This window comes from Chiloscyllium plagiosum, unplaced genomic scaffold (assembly GCF_037043375.1).
Source record: "Chiloscyllium plagiosum isolate Xiang-an unplaced genomic scaffold, Cpla_swu_hap1 HiC_scaffold_22, whole genome shotgun sequence".
In the NCBI taxonomy this organism is placed as follows: Eukaryota; Metazoa; Chordata; class Chondrichthyes; order Orectolobiformes; family Hemiscylliidae; genus Chiloscyllium; species Chiloscyllium plagiosum.
In genome coordinates, this window is record NW_028270160.1 from 46,758,409 (window position 1) to 46,777,545 (window position 19,137).

Sequence of the window (19,137 nt, forward strand, 5' to 3'; positions counted from 1 at the left end):
TACCTCAGGCAGCTCCTTTTATCATAGAAAGCCAATCCATTCGCCAGGCTGTGGCTCTGAACTCACACAGAGGCACTCCATCTAGTGACAGAATTAGTCAATGCAGAGAGCTCTACTGACAACGTCTGCCACTAGATGGAGCCTGATCAATTGAAACTTCATCATGAATTTATTTTCAAAATGTATTTGTAGTAATGACGCTTACATTATAAAATCTGTTTTAAATCAACTCATTTAAATCAAGTCTTATGTTCCGTGAAGTTACAGCACTGCTATAGGACGAACCTGTATCCAACACTGCACCACAAGACCCATTATATTTAGTACTCTGTCTATTTTAGAACAAAATAATCTTTTACAAATGTGGGCATTTTGGAATGCACATGGTTTCAATTTATGAAGCTTCTTCAAAGTTTTGTTTTGTCCAGAAGAGTCATGAAGTACCTGTACAGTGTTTCTTTTATATTCAGTAATTTATATTGCAAGTTATTCCAGGAATACACAGTATTGTGCACTTATGACACAATATTTCAAACTGTAAACTTTCTGCGCAATAAATGCCCACAGGAACATAACTCTGGCTTGAACAGCAATTTTTATAGGAAACCATGCTTCACTTAAAAATCATTTCACTTCAAGTCTCAAAGTTCAGGAACACAGCCACAAAATTAAGTGAGGACTTCTATAACAGAAACTGATTTGGTAGATCACGAATTACGGTGGTATATTGCAAACTTGCGGTCACAAATTTAAAAACAACTTGTAATAGGGGGAAAAAACATATTCCCTTGGGAAATCGGTCCTACAGATTGATGCCTTTTAAATTTTGCCTAGGAGACACAGCATTCTGAACAAATTGTAGAGTTTTTAATACACGACAAAGGTTTTATGACAGGTATACCAACGAACCAATGGCTGCAAACACATAAATAATTCAGAATATCTGGGTTGCCTACAAGCAGATTGATGCAGGACTTTACTCTGAAAGCTTTGGAATAATTAAAAGAGAGAGATTTTAAAGTTCAAGTGAAACCTTATAATTATTTATATTTTCAGTTTGTCAAATACAAATATCTCACCTACTTGTGGCTCAGCTTTAATGTTTTACGTCGTGATTATCTGCAGCGTCTTTCAGTCCAACTGCAATCACTCCAGCATTTACTGTGGCATCATATACATTGCAAATCATCTTGGTGATCTTGCCACACCAACAAGAAAGTGGTTTGCAAATTCCAACTGTAGTAGTCCTTGTTTAAAATTTCAATACTTTAGCAACTTACTGTGAATCTAGGTTCTGACTTGGCTAGATGTGAAATTTTGACAGTGTGCTTTTACTACATAGAAGCAAGTCAAATACATAGAGATATTAAGGTCTGAAATTTAGAAACCACATACCAGTTTCAGTTTTCTGTCTTTACTTTCTGAAGCTTCAGTTTCAAGAAGTTCTTTCTCTAGTTTCTCTTCTGCTTTTTTCCACTGAAAAATAAAGATTTTAAAACCAAATTGATCCACCTGAGTCAAGCTCAGAGAATTGTCATTTTAACAAAGTTGAAAGAAACTTCCCATACAGTTGCTTGATGCTGGAAGGAAGACTAGACAGTGGAAACATTACCTTTCTCTGCATCCTGGAAAGATTTTTCCTTTTCTCTTTGTATGTCATGAATTTTTTTTTAGGGGCAATATCCTCTGAATCTTTTTTAACTTCTACTTCCTTAATTCGCAACGCAAGAAATGTCTTAAGCACCTAATTGAAAAAACAGAATTGCATTTTAATAGATTGGAATTGGAAATTCAGACAGATATTTTGCATCACAAGGTGTGGAATTAGTTACCAGGGAAGACCGATGAAAGTAAAAATACAAATGGATTCAGCAAAATTAAATGGACATGCTGAAAAAACAGGTAGGTGCGCCTGCTTACAAAACAGAAAAGGAGCACTAGAAATCCAGACCTATGTGAACATAGTAACAGGAGTAGGCTACCCAGCCTCTCAAACCTGTTCCACCATTCAATGAGATCATGGATGTGGCCTCATCGCATATAGTTGCCTTTGGTCCATAATACATTTGCTGAACAAAAATTTAAGGGTTATCTCAGAATTAAATAAATAACTGATCCCAGATCCACTGCTTTTTTTTATGGAAAACAGATCCAAACATTTACCACCCTTTGTGCGGAGAAGGGCTTCCTAACATCTCCCTGAACCGGCTGGTGCCTAATTCTCAGACTATGCAGTCTAGTTCTAGAATCCCCAACCAGTGGGAATAGTTTATCTTTACACACCCTGTCCTTTCCTGTTAATACCTTGAAAACCTCGATCAGACCACTCTTTAACCTTCTAAATTCTAGAGAAAACAGGCCGAATTTGTACAAACTCTCCTTTTAACTTAACTGCTACTAACTGATCCATGCTTTTCACTTTAAAACGCTACATTGAACTCGATCATGTTACGATCATTATTTGATAAATGTTCACACAATTAGGTTACGAATTAAATCTGGTTCATTATTCATCACTAAATCAATATTGCTTGCCTCCTTGTTACATCTTTCATGTATTGCTGTAGGAAACTATCTTGGACACACTGCAGAAATTCATTACCTTTCTAACAGGAACTTGTCTGCTTCTCCTAATCTCTCAAAATTTATAATCACTCATTAATACTACTCTGGCTTTGCTACAACTTGCCTAATTTCTGCACTTATTCAATCTAGCACTTCAGAGCTGTTACCATGGCCTGCACACAATATCTACTACAGTTTTAGATTCTTTACTGCTCCTTAGTTCCTCCCATACAGTCTCCACTGAATGTCTTGCCCCATTATATCCTCCCTCACCACTGAAGTAATTTGGTTTCTAATCAGTGATGCTACTGCACATCCTGTGATTTTTCCTGTCCATCCCTGTAAACCTTATAACCTGGTATATTTAGTTCCCAATCCAGATCATCTGAAGCCATGTTTCAGGAATGGCTACTATCTCATCATCTCCAATTTCAATTTGTGCTGCAGTTCACTTAATTTATTCCTTAAACCCCATGCATGTAGAACTTATAGAACTTTTATTTGGACCACACACTATAACCCTTAGCACTGATGTTTTATTCAGCTGTTTATTATTTCTCTTTAGGTTTAATGTATATACTTCTAGTTTTGATATTCCCTGCCATACCTGAAGCAATATTTATGACCGCTTCTTTACTTTGCCGTTTCTTGACTTTGAAATTGTATCGACTTCCCCATCACCTCCTCTCACCCCATTCCTTATGACTTCAGTTCGCTTTTTCACAAGAACATTGGTCCCACACCGGTTCAGTTAGAGCCAGTCTCAATACAGTTCCTTCCCGTAACAAAACGGATGCCAGTGCCCCACAAAAATGGAACCTCTCTTTCCTGCACCACTCCGTCAGCCACATGCTTACTTCTCTAATTTTCTTATCTCTTCGCCAGTTTGCATGTGGCTCAGGTAATAATCCAGAGATTAGAACTCTAAATCCTGTTATTTAATTTTGTTCCTAATTCCAGATATTCTCCAAACATGGACTCTTGCTATACTTGTGATGTTGTTGGTCCCAACGTGAACCACAACAACTGGATCCTCCCTCTCCAATATCCTTTTAGTAATCTCTGGTCAGAAATGACTCTTACCTTAGCACCAGGCTGGTATCACACCGTGTGAGACTCTCAATTCTGCTTACAAAGGATGCTATCTGTACTTCTAATTGTACAAGCTTCCACCATCACCAGATCTCTCTTTGCACCCCATGCTTTAATGACCTCCCATATCATGGTTCAGTGATCAGTTTGCCCAATCCTTTCCCTCATCCACTCAGGGAGCATGTACCTCTCATACCTGTTACACAAGGTCAAGAGCTAAGGCTCAACCAATGTGAAGGTCAGAATCCTTCTACCTGCCTCACTTCTAGTCACATCCTCCTGTCCCTGACTACTGATCAAATCTGGAGTACTTAACCTACATGGTATGACTGCTTTAGGAAACACAGCCCCCATGTAACTCTCCCTCTCCTGGATGTGTTGCTCGAAGCTCCAGCTCCAGCTCATCAACGTTTGAGCCACAGGTCCTCAGGCAACCATCACTTGATTTGGTGACCATGAACCACAATGGGATCCATCACCTCGACACATCATGCAGATACAACATATCGCCTAGCCCTGCATTGTTAAGTTATTAAATTAATTTTTAACTCATTTTTTAATTTCTTTCTTGTCTTTTTTAAACTATTTCTCTAACTTACCTTTAATCTGCAAGCAACTTAGAATAGGTATTCAAATTAGCAGTTACTTACCAACCAATGAACTTAAGGTTTTTCCTGAGAATATCCCTTTTATCCCTACTGTTGCTGATCCCCGAGTTTACTCCACTGCCGTCTCCCCCCTCTCTTTCCGGGCTCCTAGGTAAGTGTACAAGCCTCAGACTCTGGTTTTATTTCCTGCTCAGTCTCCTCTTTCACCTCATGTCCCAGATTCCCAAAATCTGAATCCGAAATGTTAATACTGCTTTTTCTACGCAGATGTTGGCAGATCTGCTGAGTTTTTCCAACAATTTCTGATTTTGCTCCATAAGACCTTATTTGGATATTAAAGAGCAGAAGTTATACTTGAATGGAACAAACTCCAGAAGCCGACATATATGTACACTTCAGGATTATAATGTTACTTGCTACTGAATCAATATGGCTCATATTAAGAATGGTATGATGCAGTAAAGCACCCAAACCACCTAAATTTCACTATGCCTATCTTTAGTTCATTATTTCCATCAATTTGTTTCTGTGCACCTTCCATGTCCATTAAGGCTACACAGATGGACATAAAACCTATTTTCCCAGATATTTTAAATAAGAATGAGAGCAACCATGGTAACGGAGTAATTTTCCATCTTGAGCTGATGAGGTGAAGCAACTTCTAACGTTGCCATGCAGATATTATTTGAACAAAGTTCTGAATATAAATGCATATAAATATAATTTCATTACCAGCACTCTAAAAAATAAAGCTCTTTAGAACTTGGATGCTGTTGCTTTTATTCTTTCAAATTCAATTTGCCTGCAACAATCCCATTATACTTATTAGATAATATATTCAGATTATCCTACCATAAGTTGAAGCAACTGATCAAGTGACATGACAAAATACTTATTACACAGTCAGTGGTTAGGATCAGGAGTGCAGTGCCTTACTGCATGGTGCAGACAGATCCAAGGACTTCCAGAAGAGAATGGATAATTAGCTGAAGAGAAAAAATCTGCAGGACCACAGAGGAAAAGCAAGGTAATAGGACTGGGTGAGCTGTTTTTGCACAGACACAATGACCTCTCTCACACATGCTGTGGCCATATTATAATTCCATAATTCACTTCTCATAATTCAAATCTTCTGCTTGCACAGCATAACACAATATCGTTGGCATTCTCAAAGTAATGTAGGCCTGAAAATGTGCAATTCAAGCATTTAAAATGCAATCTTAAAGAAACATGCTGAAAATTAGCAGTGCTTATAGGGTCCATTATGCAACTAAACTCACTGACACTCACTAACATATAACCCATTTAGGCCCACAGGCAAATTAGAGAATCATTTAGTTGTTTTTGACAAGATAAAAGAAATGCAAAAGTTAGTAAATTAAGCACTCTCCTGTATCTGTAGGCAAAACATTCTCTCACTGCGGGTCTTAATAAGTGCTTTGCAGTAACTTACAAAATGTAGTTTGAATTTAGAAATTTTAATTAAGGTTGGATCAACCAACAATGGGGGAATGAACCAGTTGTGTGACTGGAACAGAATGTAGCTGTCCCAGTCACACAACCAGAGTCTGATCTGACAAATCAAAAGTTTGCCTTTTTTTAAAAATTATAACCTGAACGTTTAAAATTGTTTTGTTTAAAACAATTGTTTATACTGAAGTAAATTATATATTTGCATTTAAAGCCTGAATATTTTCTGTTTTTGGGGAAAAGGCAGTACTGCAGTAGTGTCATCACTGAATTTGAAATCCAGAATCTTGGACATGAGTTCAAACCTCACCATGGCAGATGGTGAAATTTTTTTATGATTTGGAGAAAGGAAACAAATGTACTGTAGCCAAATTCACAGACAACATAAAAATAGATAAGTAGGTGGAAAGGCAAGTTGCGAGAAGGATACACACAGCTTACAGAGAGATACTGATGGTTAAGTGGCCAAAATGTTGGCAAATGGGAGTATAATGTGAGAATACATGAAGCTGTTCATTTTAGATGAGAAAATAAAACAACACATTTTTAAATGGAGAAAAACTGCAAAACAAATGGCAACACTCAACCTACTCTTGGGAAATAGGGCAGGACAGGTGACAGAGGTGACAGTAGGGGAGCACTTTGGGGCTAGTGACCACAGTTCCGTTAATTTTAAAATAGTTATGGAGAGGGACAAAACTGATCCACAGGTTCAAGTTCTAAACTGGGGCAAAGCAAATTTGGATGGAATTAGACAGGAGCTTGCAGGGGTTGATTGCAGTCATTTGTTTGCAGGCAAAGGGGCCTCCTGCAAGTGAGACAGCTAGAGTTCAAGATCTGTATGTTCCTGTGAGAAAGGGCAAAGTTGGCAGGAATGGGGAACTCTAGATGACAAGAAATATTGAGGCTTTGACCAGAAAAAAGGAGGATACATGGCTCAAGTACAGGTAGCTGGGACCAAGGGAATCCATGCAGGTATACAGGAGCTTACTGATGAAAGAAATCAGGAGCGCGAAAAGGGGGCACAACGAATCCTTGGCTGAGAAGATTAGGGTGAATCCAAAGAGGTTCTTTAAGTATATTAAAGGAAGAAGAATAACTAGATTAAAACAAAAAAGGACCATTCACGGACCAAAGTGGACATGTATGTGTAGAACCGCAGGAGACGGGCGAAGTCCTCAATGAATATTTATCCTCTGTGTTTACTGTGGAGAAAGACACGAAGACTTGGGAACTTGGGCAAGTTAGTGGTCATTTCTTGGGGACAGTTCATATCACAATAGAGGTGCTGTTCGACATATTAGAATGCACGATGGTGGATAAATCTCCCGGCCTGGACCAGATATATTCAAAACACTACAAGAGGCGAGAGAAGAAATTGCGGGGTCCTGGCTGCTATTTTTGCATCATCGTTAGCCACGGGTGAGGTCCTGGAAGATTGGAGGCTAGCAATAGAGTTAGATTCTGAGATAAGATATACATGCATTTGGAAAGACAGGGCTTGATTAGAAGCAGTCAGCATGGCTTTGTGCATGAGAGATCATGCCTCACAGTTCTTTGATGAAGTGACCAAGCAGCTTGATGAGGGCAGGGCGGTAGACGTGGTCTATATGGATTTCAGTAAAGCCTTTGATAATGTTCCATGTGATCGGCTGCCTTGGAAGGTTAGATCACGTGGGAGCTGGCAAATTGGATACACAATTGGTTTGATGATAGAAAGCAGAGGGTAATAGTGGAAGGATGCTTGTCGGACTGGAAGCCTGTGACTAGTGGAGTGCCTTAGGGGTCGGTACTGGTCCCATTACTGTTTGTTATCTACATCAATGATTTGGCTGAGAATGTACAAGGCATGATTAGTAAGTTTGCAGATGACACTAAAATAGGCAGTATCATGGACAGTGAGGACGGTTATCCGAAATTGCAGCAGGATCTTGATCAGCTGGGGAAGTGAGCAGAGAAATAACATATGGAGCTTAACATAGATAAGTGTGTGCTCTTGCATTTTGGAAGGTCAAATCAAAGCAGGGCTTTCATGGTGAATGGTAGGGCCTTAAGCAGTGTATTGGAGTAGAGGGACCTTGGAGCTCAGGTGCATAAATCTCTGAAAGTGGAATCACAAGTAGACAGGGCAGTGAAAAAGGCTTTTAGCACACTGGCCATCATTAGTCAGGGCATGGAATATCGAAGTTGGGAAGTTATGTTGCAGTTGCACAGGACATTGGTGAGGCCGCATTTGGGAGTACTGGGTTCAGTTTTGGTCACCTTGCTATAGGAAGGATGTAATTAACCTGGAAAGAGTGCAGAAAAAATTTACAAAAATGCTGCCAAGATTCAATGGTCTGAGTTATAGGGACATTTTTCTTTACAGCGTAGGAGACTGAGGGGGGGATCTTATAGAAGTGTATAAGATCATGAGAGGAATGTATAGGGTGAATACACTCAGTTTTTTCCCCAGGTTTGAGGGATCACGGATTACAGGGCATCAGTTTAAGGTTAGAGAGCAAAGAGTAAAGGGGAAAGAGTAAAAAGGAACCTGAGGGGGCAACACTTTTACACAGAGGGTGGTATCCATATGGAATGAGCTGCCAGCGGAAGTTGTTTAGGTGGGGTACAATACCAACATTTAAATGAGGACAAATACATGGATAGGAAAGGATTAGAAGGATATGGGCCAAGTGCAGGGATATGAGATTAGTGTAGGTGGACATTTTGGGTCAAAGGGCCTTTCTCTGTGCTGTAGGATTCTGTGATTCTCAATGGGCTTGGGGGTACTTGTAAACAAAACACAAAGTTAGCACTCAGGTCCAGCAGGTAATCAGGAAGGCTAATGGAATGCTCTCTCTTATTTCAAGGGGGTTAAAGCATGAGAATAGGGAAATCTTACTGTAACTGTACAAGATATTGGTGAGACTACATCTGGAGAATGTTATTTAAGAAAAGACATTATTTCATTGGAGGCTGTTCAGAGAAGGGTAACTAGGACGATCCCCGGTTTGGAGGGACTTTCTAATGAACAAAGGGACTCTAATCATTACATTTCAATGAGATCACATCTATTGAATTTCATCGGATTCTTAAGGGCAAATTATGACACAGTAAATGCTGAGAGAATGTCTCTCCACAGGAAAGAGTTGGATTACAGTGCTTTGTCTCAGAATAAAGGGGCTTTAATTTAAGACTGAGATGAGGAGGAATTTCTTCTCTGAGAGAGCCGAGTGCCTCTGGAACTCTGTGCTTCAGACAACTATGGGAGCACAGTCCTTGTGTACATTTAAAACTGAGATAGATTAGTTTTTGATCAGCCGGGGAATCAAGGGTTATAGGGAAAAATGCAGGAAAGTAGACATGAGGAATATCAGATCAGCCACGATCCTATTAAATGGTGGAGCAGGTTAGAGGAGTCAAATGGTCTACTCCTGTTCCTATTTCTGATAGTCTTATGGTTTATATAACAAGCATGAAAACAGATTTAGAGAGTCAAACTGAATGCGCTGCAGTTCTTCCAAATGCAATTGGTCTGAAACCTTTTAAAACTGAATTTCATAACTGAAAGAATCACCAGTTTTAAATCTGAAAGCTTAATTTCTTTGAAAGTAACATCATTGGCAGAATTTTGAGCGCTTTAGATTAGGTTCCCTACAGTGTGGAAACAGTGCCCAACCAGTCCACACCAACCCTCCGAAGAGTAACCCATTCAGACCCATTTCCTTCTGACTAATGCACCTAACACTATGGAACAGGAAACAAATGGAAATCAGGAGCCCACGCTCCCAGCAGCTGGAGATTGCAGCCTCTGACATCAGGATAGCATCTGTTTTTGCTAGTACAATCGCAGAGACTTATTCCACTTTTACAGCCCCACCAAGAAAGTGTGGGCATTGCTGTAGCAGTCAGTGGACCATGAAGATGTTGCAATGTGAAGGTGACTGACAGCATTCACACCAAGCATAAAGTCACTGGCATCAGTGCCAACAGATATATCAGCACGGAGGAGAAAGCCTTCCATTTTAATTGATCTGGGGAATCAAATGTCATTTTGTGTATTTGGCCTATAGTTGAGGCACAGTACCATTAACTTCAACAAGCCTCTGCCCAGCCAGCAGCAGAAGTCATCTCCTTTCAAGCTGGCAGCTTTCACACAGTGGAGGAGCCAAGCTCCACATTGGGAAAATGGCTGCGGCTGCAAACCTGCCTTTCACTGGTGCCTTAATGCTGGAAATGGGCTGCTTACGTTTGTTAAAAAGCAGCTAGTGCACTTTCCCATCCTATCCTGGAAATTTGCCAAGGCAGAAGTATGCAGGATATTTGCTCACATAGATTCCTATTTCTGCACCTGCAAACCTCTCAAAGGGTTTGAAAAATTCAAACCCATGTTTGTACCGGTGTCCTTTTAATTCAGAACACAGCATAAGTTACAACTGCAGTACATGATATGATACCAAAATCTTCTCATTACTTAAAACCCATTAGAACCTACCTCTGGTTTGACCTCATAATTTCTGCTTTTAACAAGTCCAGAAATTATTTTGACCACAGCGAGGGAGGCCTGGCCAATTTTATCCTGCTTAAGAAGTTTTTCCACAGCTCCACAACACATTTCTGAAATCTGAAGAGACAACACAGGTCAAGCATCATTTCAAAGAAACATGAAACAACCCATCTCAGAATTTTACAAGATAAAATGGGATTTTCATACCATTGTACTGTAGATCAGTTTCACTTCCATATGAACACACCAATCAGGAGCAGCAATAAGTTAATAGGTCCCTCAATCCAGTCCCACTATTAAACAACCTCTACTCTTATTACTTTGGCCGAGGTCAGTTAATTCAACAGATTAAAACTGAGATTGACTAGTCTGCACAGCTCACTTATTCACTGCAGCACTAAGATCAGCAAAAGTATCTTCAAAACAATTCAAACCTGCATTATAATGGAGGATGTGTATTACATTCATAATGCATGAGAGGGCTTTTATATTTTAAAAAATACAAGTTTGAAACAATCAATATCACAAGATAGTGATGATTAAAACTAAATTATTATTCATTTATTCATGTTTGTGAAGGTTCTGATTTTTTTTGTTTATTGTAGGTATCTTTAAACAACTAAGCAGTTAACTGAACAATCCAGAGGAATAACTTTCTGCAACTATTTTGAAAAAGTAATTAAGAAATAAATTCTACCAAGTTTTTCACAGGCTAAGAGCTACAAGAAACTCTCCAGTCCATGTAACTCGGTCCTGCATTTAGTAAGGGACATTTTAAGCACTGGTTGTTTTTCTCCACTGGTGAAAAAAATCAGTTATCAGAACATCAAGATCAGTATTTGAAACTGAAGCAAACTAATGGGAACATATGCGTGCCTTGCTCCACAGTGTGCACCTCAATGGGTGACAAAGGAGAAAGGTTGCACATCCTTGTGAGAAAAGGGCTGTTGCTACACTGAAAAAAATACAGTGAAACCATCAGTTTAAGTTCTATACTAAACTTATTTGAAACTGTGCATTTGAAGTAAAATTGTGAACTTAACCTCCTACACTCATATCAAGACAAATTAAAGTAAATTCAGATCAATAAATGGCTGGCATTGAATTACAAGAAAATCAATTAAGTAGTCATGAAGCCGACACAATGAGATAATAAAAATCAAATCACATTTTGAAAACTTCCTTTAAGAAAAGGATTGAACTTCCACTGGGTTCTTTTATTTATCAATCATAATTTCAACAGTAGAGCTGTGGAGACACAGGAAGACATTTTCCTGATATCTCCATGCTTCTTCTGCTAAAGCTCCAACAAATGAGCAGGTAGCCCACTGAATTTCTTGGTTTCTTCAGGTGGGTGATGTCATTTCCAGATCCTTTTTTCCCTTTTCATGGGAAGGTAGATAGGATCTAAATCAATGTGTTTATTGGTGGAGTTCTGGATAGAATGCCATTCCTCTAAGAATTCTCATGCATGTCTTTGTTTTGCCTGCCCTAGGATGTGTGTGTTGTCCCAAAGTGGTGTCCTTCTTTGTCTGTACATACAGAAACTAGTGATAGTGGGTTGTGTCTTTTGGTGGCCAGTTCGTGTTCATGTATCCTAGTGGCAAGTTTCCTGCTAGTTTGTCCAATGTAGTTTTTTTTACAGTTCTTGCAAGGTATCTTGTTAGTTTTGCTGGTGTTATCTAATGGATCCTTTAGGTTCATTACTCGCTGTTTAAGTGTGTTGGTAGGTTTGTGGGCTACCATGATGCCAAGGGGTCTGAGTGGTCTGGAAGTCATTTCTGATATGTCTTTGACATAAGGTAATGTGGCTGTAGCTTTTGGTTGCATTGTGTCTGCTTGTTTGGGTTTGCTTCTGAGGAATCGGTAGTTTGTGTTTATTGGGCACCTGTTTTTCCTGAAAACATTGTATAGATATTTTTCTTCTGTTTTTTGTAGATCTTGGGTTCTGCAGCGTGATGTAGCTCGTTGAAATAATGTCTTGATGCAGCTCTGTTTGTGGATGTTGGAATGATTGCTTTTGAAGTTAAGTATTTGGTCCTTGTGCGTTGTCTTTCTATAGACATTGGCTTGAAGCTCTCTGTTGACCGTATGCTCAACTGTCACATCTAGGAATGGGAGTCTGTTGTCATTCTCCTCCTCTTTTGTGAATTTTATGCCTGTCAGGATATTGTTGATGGTGTCGTATATTTCCTCTAACTTGATCCGTTTTATGATGACTAAGGTGTCATCTACGTAACAGATCCAAAGTTTGGGTTGGATAGATGGGAGGGCAGCTTGTTCAGGTCTCTGCATTACTGCTTCCACAAGAACCCCGATATTGGTGATCCCATTGGTGTTCCGTTGACTTGTTTGTAGGTTTTATTATTGAAAGTGAAGTGGGTGCTGAGACACAGGTCCACCAGCTTGAGGATATTGTCTTTGCTGATGAAGTTGGTGCTGTCTGGTGTTTGTAGTTCTGGTTTTCCTGGTAGGGATGCCAGTGTTTCTTTGGCCAGATTGACGTTAATGGAAAGGAGACCGTTACTTCATCTTCTTTTATCTTGGTGTCTTTGATGGTGTTCAGGAATTCTTGGGTAGAGTGAATGGAGTGGCGTGAATCTTCAATTAGGTGTTTTAGTTTTTGGTGGAGTCAACATTTTTTTAAACTTTAATCATTATGCATCACTTGACTTTAACAAATTAGAAATATACATAGAAAACAGATTTACCTTCTTTGATACATCATTCATAAGTGGAACAACCATTAAAGCAATGTTGTTATGGAAGTTAAAATGGGGCAAAGCCACTAATAGTTCACAAAGACATTTTACAGCTACTTCTGCAAGACCTTTGTATGCTTTTAATGAAACAACATCACTCTTCTTTTTCTTCATCTGCTTCCAATCTGTGTGTAGAAAAAAGAAAGTGCACTTAAATTCAGAAATGGCTAAATGCCAATAAAAGCTATATTGAACTGGCTTCCTTTATTAATGCTATCCTTCACTCTTCTCTATTTTTTATGACAATGACCAATACAATGTTTTTGCTTAGATACAGTTTAAAAACAGGACATTTTAGCAACAGTAACTGAACAGCTAGCTTGTCCAGTCACTCATGCCATTTAAAGGAAAGGCTTTTAATGAATTGAGCTTGGAATGCTATAAAACTGAATTTTATAGTTATACAGGGAAGGAGGAGGCATAATGGTAACATCACTGGACTAGTAATTCAGAGCCTCAGGTTAATGTTGTGTAGTTGTGGGTTTGAATCTCATTGTGGCAGAGGGAAAAAGTGAAATTTGATAAAACAAAATTCTGGAATTAAAAAATTAGCCTAATGGCAGCCACATAACAACCACTGTCAATTAACATAACAATACATCTTTTTCACTAACATCCTTTAGGAAAGGAAATCACCATCCTGTGACTCCAGACCAATAGCAATGTATTTGACTCTTAAGTATCATGTGGGTGATAGATGTTGGCCTCGCCTGCGACGTCCATATCCCACGAACAAATGTCAAATGCAACTTTCACTACCATAAACTTCTTTTTCTTGTGGATGCTCTGTGTTACTTTTGAAGAAATGTTGTCAGCCACTGGGAAATGATCAAGGCTGGCCAAACACGGGACACTTTGTAATAGCAAGACAGCAAGTACAACTCACTGCTTCCAATCAACAGGTTTAATATGTCAACACAAAGAGTGTTGAAGTGTTATCACTTGTCACCTAATTCTCGGTGCTCCAGTTACACAATTCACTGATCAAATCTCATCTGGATTCCACCAGATCACTCTGGTAAGTCACCAACACCAGGGACCCTGGTTCGATTCCAGCCTCGGGTGAATGACTGTGGAGTTTACACATTCTCCCAGTGTCTGTATGGGTTTCATCTCACAGTCCAACGATGTGCAGGCTCGGTGAATTGGCCATGCTAAATTGCCCATAGTGTTCAGGGATGTGCAGGCTAGGTGCATTAGTTGGAGCAAATGTAGACCAATACAGTAGGGTAATGGGTCTGGCAGGGATACTCTATGGAGGGTCAGTGTGGACTTGTTGGGCCAAATGGCCTGTTTCTACACTGTAAGGATTCTATGATTCTTACTAACTGCAGCGTCTTTGTTCGAGTGCCTACTGATATCAATTTGCAGCATATCCAGAATTTCCTCCCATTACCATTAGGAGGACCAAAGAACTCTTACTTGCTGCCTACCAAAAGTCCAAACCTTTACTTCGAGCTCTGTCCTTTTCTCCATTCTTGATTCAGGCTGAATCAAACAACAAATAACCACACAGTCCTATTTAACACAGGACTAAGCTGCAAATCTGACAATGCTATGAACAATATTATGTGTGGAAAAAGGCAGTTAAATAAGTTGCTGTCATTTGGACTACACTACAAAACAATCAATCACAATTTCAGGTCACAATTTGAAGAAGAGAACTCCCAGAGTCCCAGTCAACATTCATTCTTCAACTAATCACCCCTAAAACAGAATAACTGGACACTGATCCATTTGTTATCTAGATTATTTTGCTCCAAAATCATCTATACTTCAAAACTAATTAATCAGCTGGTTGAAGTGCTTTTGGACTTGAAAGGAATCATCTAAAATGGAAATTCTATTTTAAGAGCCACTTTGGACCATCTCACACTATTCTCCAAATGATGCTCAGCATTAATCTTTTCCTATGTTAAGGACTAAGGGATGCTTTCTATAAAAGACATGGCAAGGATACAAGTTATTGTTACAGTATCTCTTTCCCCTTTCTTACAGAGGAAAGAGGAGTATAGAATTTGGAACTGATATTCTATAACTGACGAGAATTATTTTCAAATCCTTGTTTGAATGTTTTTATATAAAACCTGTAACAGCCTTAAAATCAGTACTCAAATTATGAAAACCAGGAAATGCAGTTTTATCTCTATTACAGATATCAAGTTCAATTCTCCATGCAATGTAATGGAGTCATTCTCAAATTGGGATCCATGACTGAAGACTTGTACAGTGTTTCCAAAAAAATAGTGTATCTAGCTAGAGAGTGAGAGAGAAAAAAAAATACAACAAGAAGGAACTAAAAGCAGCTAGCTGGCTATTCTACATATATTTTATGTATGTATTGACGATAGTTAATGTCCGTTCCACATGAATATCTGATATTCCAAATCCTGCCTAATTCTGAACACACACTTATCTTTCTGGTATGGAGTGCTCAGTTGTTATATTTTTTTAGCAGCCTTTAATATATTTTGGGTGGGGAGGTGAAGATGCAAGACCTTCTGCTGTTAAGGCATTAGATTTTATTTAAAGCTTTACTATGTACAATAGTGTAAATTTCTTCAATTACTAAATAACAGAAACTGGGTTGAGTTTGGACAGATCCATTATAATACCAAAACTCAGATGTGTTAAATGAGTGTGAAAAACTGGAAGGAAGGAAAGCCATCTTTTTATAGAATAGCAACTTGCTTTAAACCTTAAGGGGATTATTAAAACACTCTGTAGAGATGGAACTCTACTATTTGAAACAAGATCCTTTAGTTGAAATAGGATAACAAATTATGTAATGGACTAATTGTATCACAGTAAAACAGCAAATTGGCCAATTAAATATGGCAACTCTAGGTGAAGCAACAATTTCAGTTTGGTTGAACATGATGTACATATTCATTCTGTTCCAAGTGGTAAGATTCTGGTCTGGTGGGTCTAAAAGTACAGCTATGCATGATATTTTTCTGTCAGTATACAAGACTTAACAGTTATCTCAGAAAGGAAAAAAAATTAGGAAATATAGTACTTTCATTACCATCAGACATTTCAAAGCATTTTACAGACAATGTAGTGCTTTTTGAAGATACTATGATAATGCAGGAAATGTGGCTGCCAATTTGTACTTAGCAAACTCCCCTCACTTCTGTGAAATAGTGCCATGGTATTCTTTTCCATCAAGCTAAGCAGGCAATTGGAGCCTTGAAACAGGAACCTTGAAACTCAGAGCAGTATATGCTATCAACTAAGCCATGGCTGGCACTCTTTGGCATAATTATAATTAATAATTTAGGTAATTTTATGAAGAAATGTATCTTACAGTACTGTAAACATTACATACCTTTAACTGTCTGTTCAAGATTTTCCAGGTAAAATTTGTACTGACATACTAAACCTTCTTCAAATTCTCTCAGGTGTTGGGTTTCTTTTTTAACCTGAAAATAAAAGATACAATATTTTTATATCTTGCAATTTCTCCCCCAGCACGCCAGTGTTGTTTATATCTAACTGACTGCATTTTAACTGCTGCAATGATGCTGAAGTCGCAAATAAATGGAGTGAAACAAGATAATCTCAACTGGTGCGATATAAGGAACTCAACAGAATCTCCTCCGACCAATTACAGTATAATTGTTAAGGAATGCATCGATAGGACTGGCAATCAGAAAGTTAGGGAAATTATTTACTTTATTCCTTACGGTTTGACACTTTACAATGTTACATTCAAAGCTGTATATAACAAACATTATGTGACTTTGAATGTACCAAAATGAAGGTTACATGATGAATCCTTCCAAGCCAGTTTATGGTCATATACTGCAAATAGTCACAAGCATAATCTATGGGTAAAATTGCCATAGTGCTACAAGACCACAGGGTTGCTTTCTTATTAGAGAGACCACCAGTGGTGGCTTAACCAGAGGATCACCATGCCTCAAGCAAGGGGAGGGGTTGAGAAGAAGAATCCTTTGTGATAACCTCAGCCAGTGTAGGAATTAAGCTCACGTTGTTGACACCACTCTGCATTGCAATCTAGCTATTCAGCCAACTGAGCTGAAGCTCTTTTAACTAAGAAAGAAATATTATATTTGCAATGCCTGCACCTTCATTAGTTACGTATAGAAATATATTATAAAACACAGCTTTATTGATCAGTGTTCAGCTGGTAACTGACTACAGAAATATCAAATTGCATCTTATCAGTCTTTGGTGCCATGAATATTAGCAATCTGAATTAGGGCTGAACTTTGCATCCAATATTCACTCTAATTTTTTGTGGTGGCTCCTACACGTACATTTAAACCACAGCTTCCATTGAACAGAAGTCATACAGAAATATTTTTGCAATGTGTTTATTCATGTGTGCATTTATGTTATTTTACAGTTCCAAGTATTCTGTCTGCTGAAGCAAACAAAATTGTTTACTCATTTCAGAAATCTGGGGATCCATTCAACGGTGATGCTGCATAGATCTTGTTTAACACACAATCAAAATTTGACAACGGCCATTGCTTCATTCCTTTGTTGGCAGTTTTTTTTACATCTATCTTTATTTGTCATTCAATGATTGTATAATGTATCCCGGTTGATACTTTGGCCAGAGGAAATGTACTACTTGTCAAAATTATCTATTTCAATCTATTTCTGCATTTAGACTTAATCTACACTCTGTCAGGACTTAAAGCTTGAAATGTTACACAAATGTCCAGAAGAATGGACATTTACTGAAACTATACTACTGCTCCTTGGATGCTGCCTGAACTGTTGTGCTCTTCCAGCACCACTAATCCAGAATCTGGTTTCCAGCATCTGCAGTCATTGTTTTTACCCATTTACTGAAACTAGTCAGCTTTTAGGACAGAATCCACTAAATCACTGAATGTCTGAATGGAACTCATCCAGATTTCTTCCACAACCATATACTTGAAATCAGAACATCATTCACATATCTTTGTGGCCATACGTTCTTCAAGGTTCGATATAAAAGGGAAATATTTCAATATCAGTTGCACAAATCTCTCTTTTCTGAATTCATAATCAGTGATCTTGACAATTGTAGCCTAATTAATGCATGCCACTTCAGCAATTCCTCTTTGGGAAATCTGCTGTCCAGGTTGCCACATCGCAGTTGAATAAATTGAAGGATTGCAGCAGCATCAGCATCATTGTCCACAACAGCCAAAACCTTCTTTATTCCAACAAACGCATTATCCTAGATAGATACGGAGCCTTCAGTTTACTCTCTTGGCCTCTGCAAAATGCATAATTTCAACTGTTATCAAACAAATCCTCTGACATACCGATGCCAATTCACCAGAACATTGTTCAGAGCTGTCAATGCAATATTGTGATTCTGTGAGCATTTTAGACAATATTTGTTTATTGGATCATTGCATTTAGTCACTTGCTTGGATCAAGATATTGTAGTTGCACATTAGTGCACTTAATGCAAACTGTTTTGATAGCCACGTCAATTCATTCACAAGTTGAAATGCCACTGCATCACATTGTGCGACTCTGGCAAATTCTTCGAATGGTCTTTCCTTCGTAGATGATCTGCTGAATATTATATAATGTTCTTAGAAGATGTCTGTATCTTGCACAACCAAGTCCTGCTTCCAAACACCCTCTATTCCGAGCTCTTCTCGTGAGCAACACAATGCTGTTCCAATAAATGTTTGGCTGCAAGAGTGTGGAGTTGATGCCCAAGGTCAGCCACAGTCAGACTGAATGGCAGCACAGGCTACATGGTCTGCTATATGGTCTGCTCTTGTTTCTACCATGTGTTCTAAAGGCAGGTGATCCCAATATCAGGACCATGGCTGAAGACCTGAATAATTGTTCAATGATTCACATCAACCACAACTTAACAGCATCTAGTTCTAACAAAAAAAATGTGCAAAGTGCCCACATTTTCAGTGCTTGAGCAATGTTCCCTAGAAACCCAACATAGATTGCTGTCATGTTTGATGGCTCCTAACAAGAAACATACAAGTGAATTTTCCTCTGATATCAGTGGTCTTCCTTATTTACAGTCAAATATAAGGGACCTGGGTGACATGACCCAGTAGGTAGCAATCTCTCATGGTGCAACATGTCTAGTTGTCAATGATTTTCAAAACTACTTACCTTTCCAGCAAGCTTTCCCTCAGAAGGACAG

The 19,137-nt window shown here is 38.7% G+C and overlaps 1 protein-coding gene across 1 annotated transcript in view; it reads right to left on the reverse strand.

Moving 5' to 3' along the window:
* Positions 1-19,137, reverse strand: part of noc3l (NOC3-like DNA replication regulator) — a 60,996-nt gene that overhangs the window by 10,599 nt on the left and 31,260 nt on the right. The window contains exons 8-12 of the mRNA XM_043712463.2: positions 16,318-16,411; positions 12,936-13,111; positions 10,213-10,341; positions 1,613-1,744; positions 1,396-1,476 (exon numbers count right to left, since the gene is read on the reverse strand). Coding sequence (XP_043568398.2) covers positions 1,396-1,476; positions 1,613-1,744; positions 10,213-10,341; positions 12,936-13,111; positions 16,318-16,411 — 612 coding nt within the window. The remainder of the gene's footprint in view (positions 1-1,395; positions 1,477-1,612; positions 1,745-10,212; positions 10,342-12,935; positions 13,112-16,317; positions 16,412-19,137) is intronic.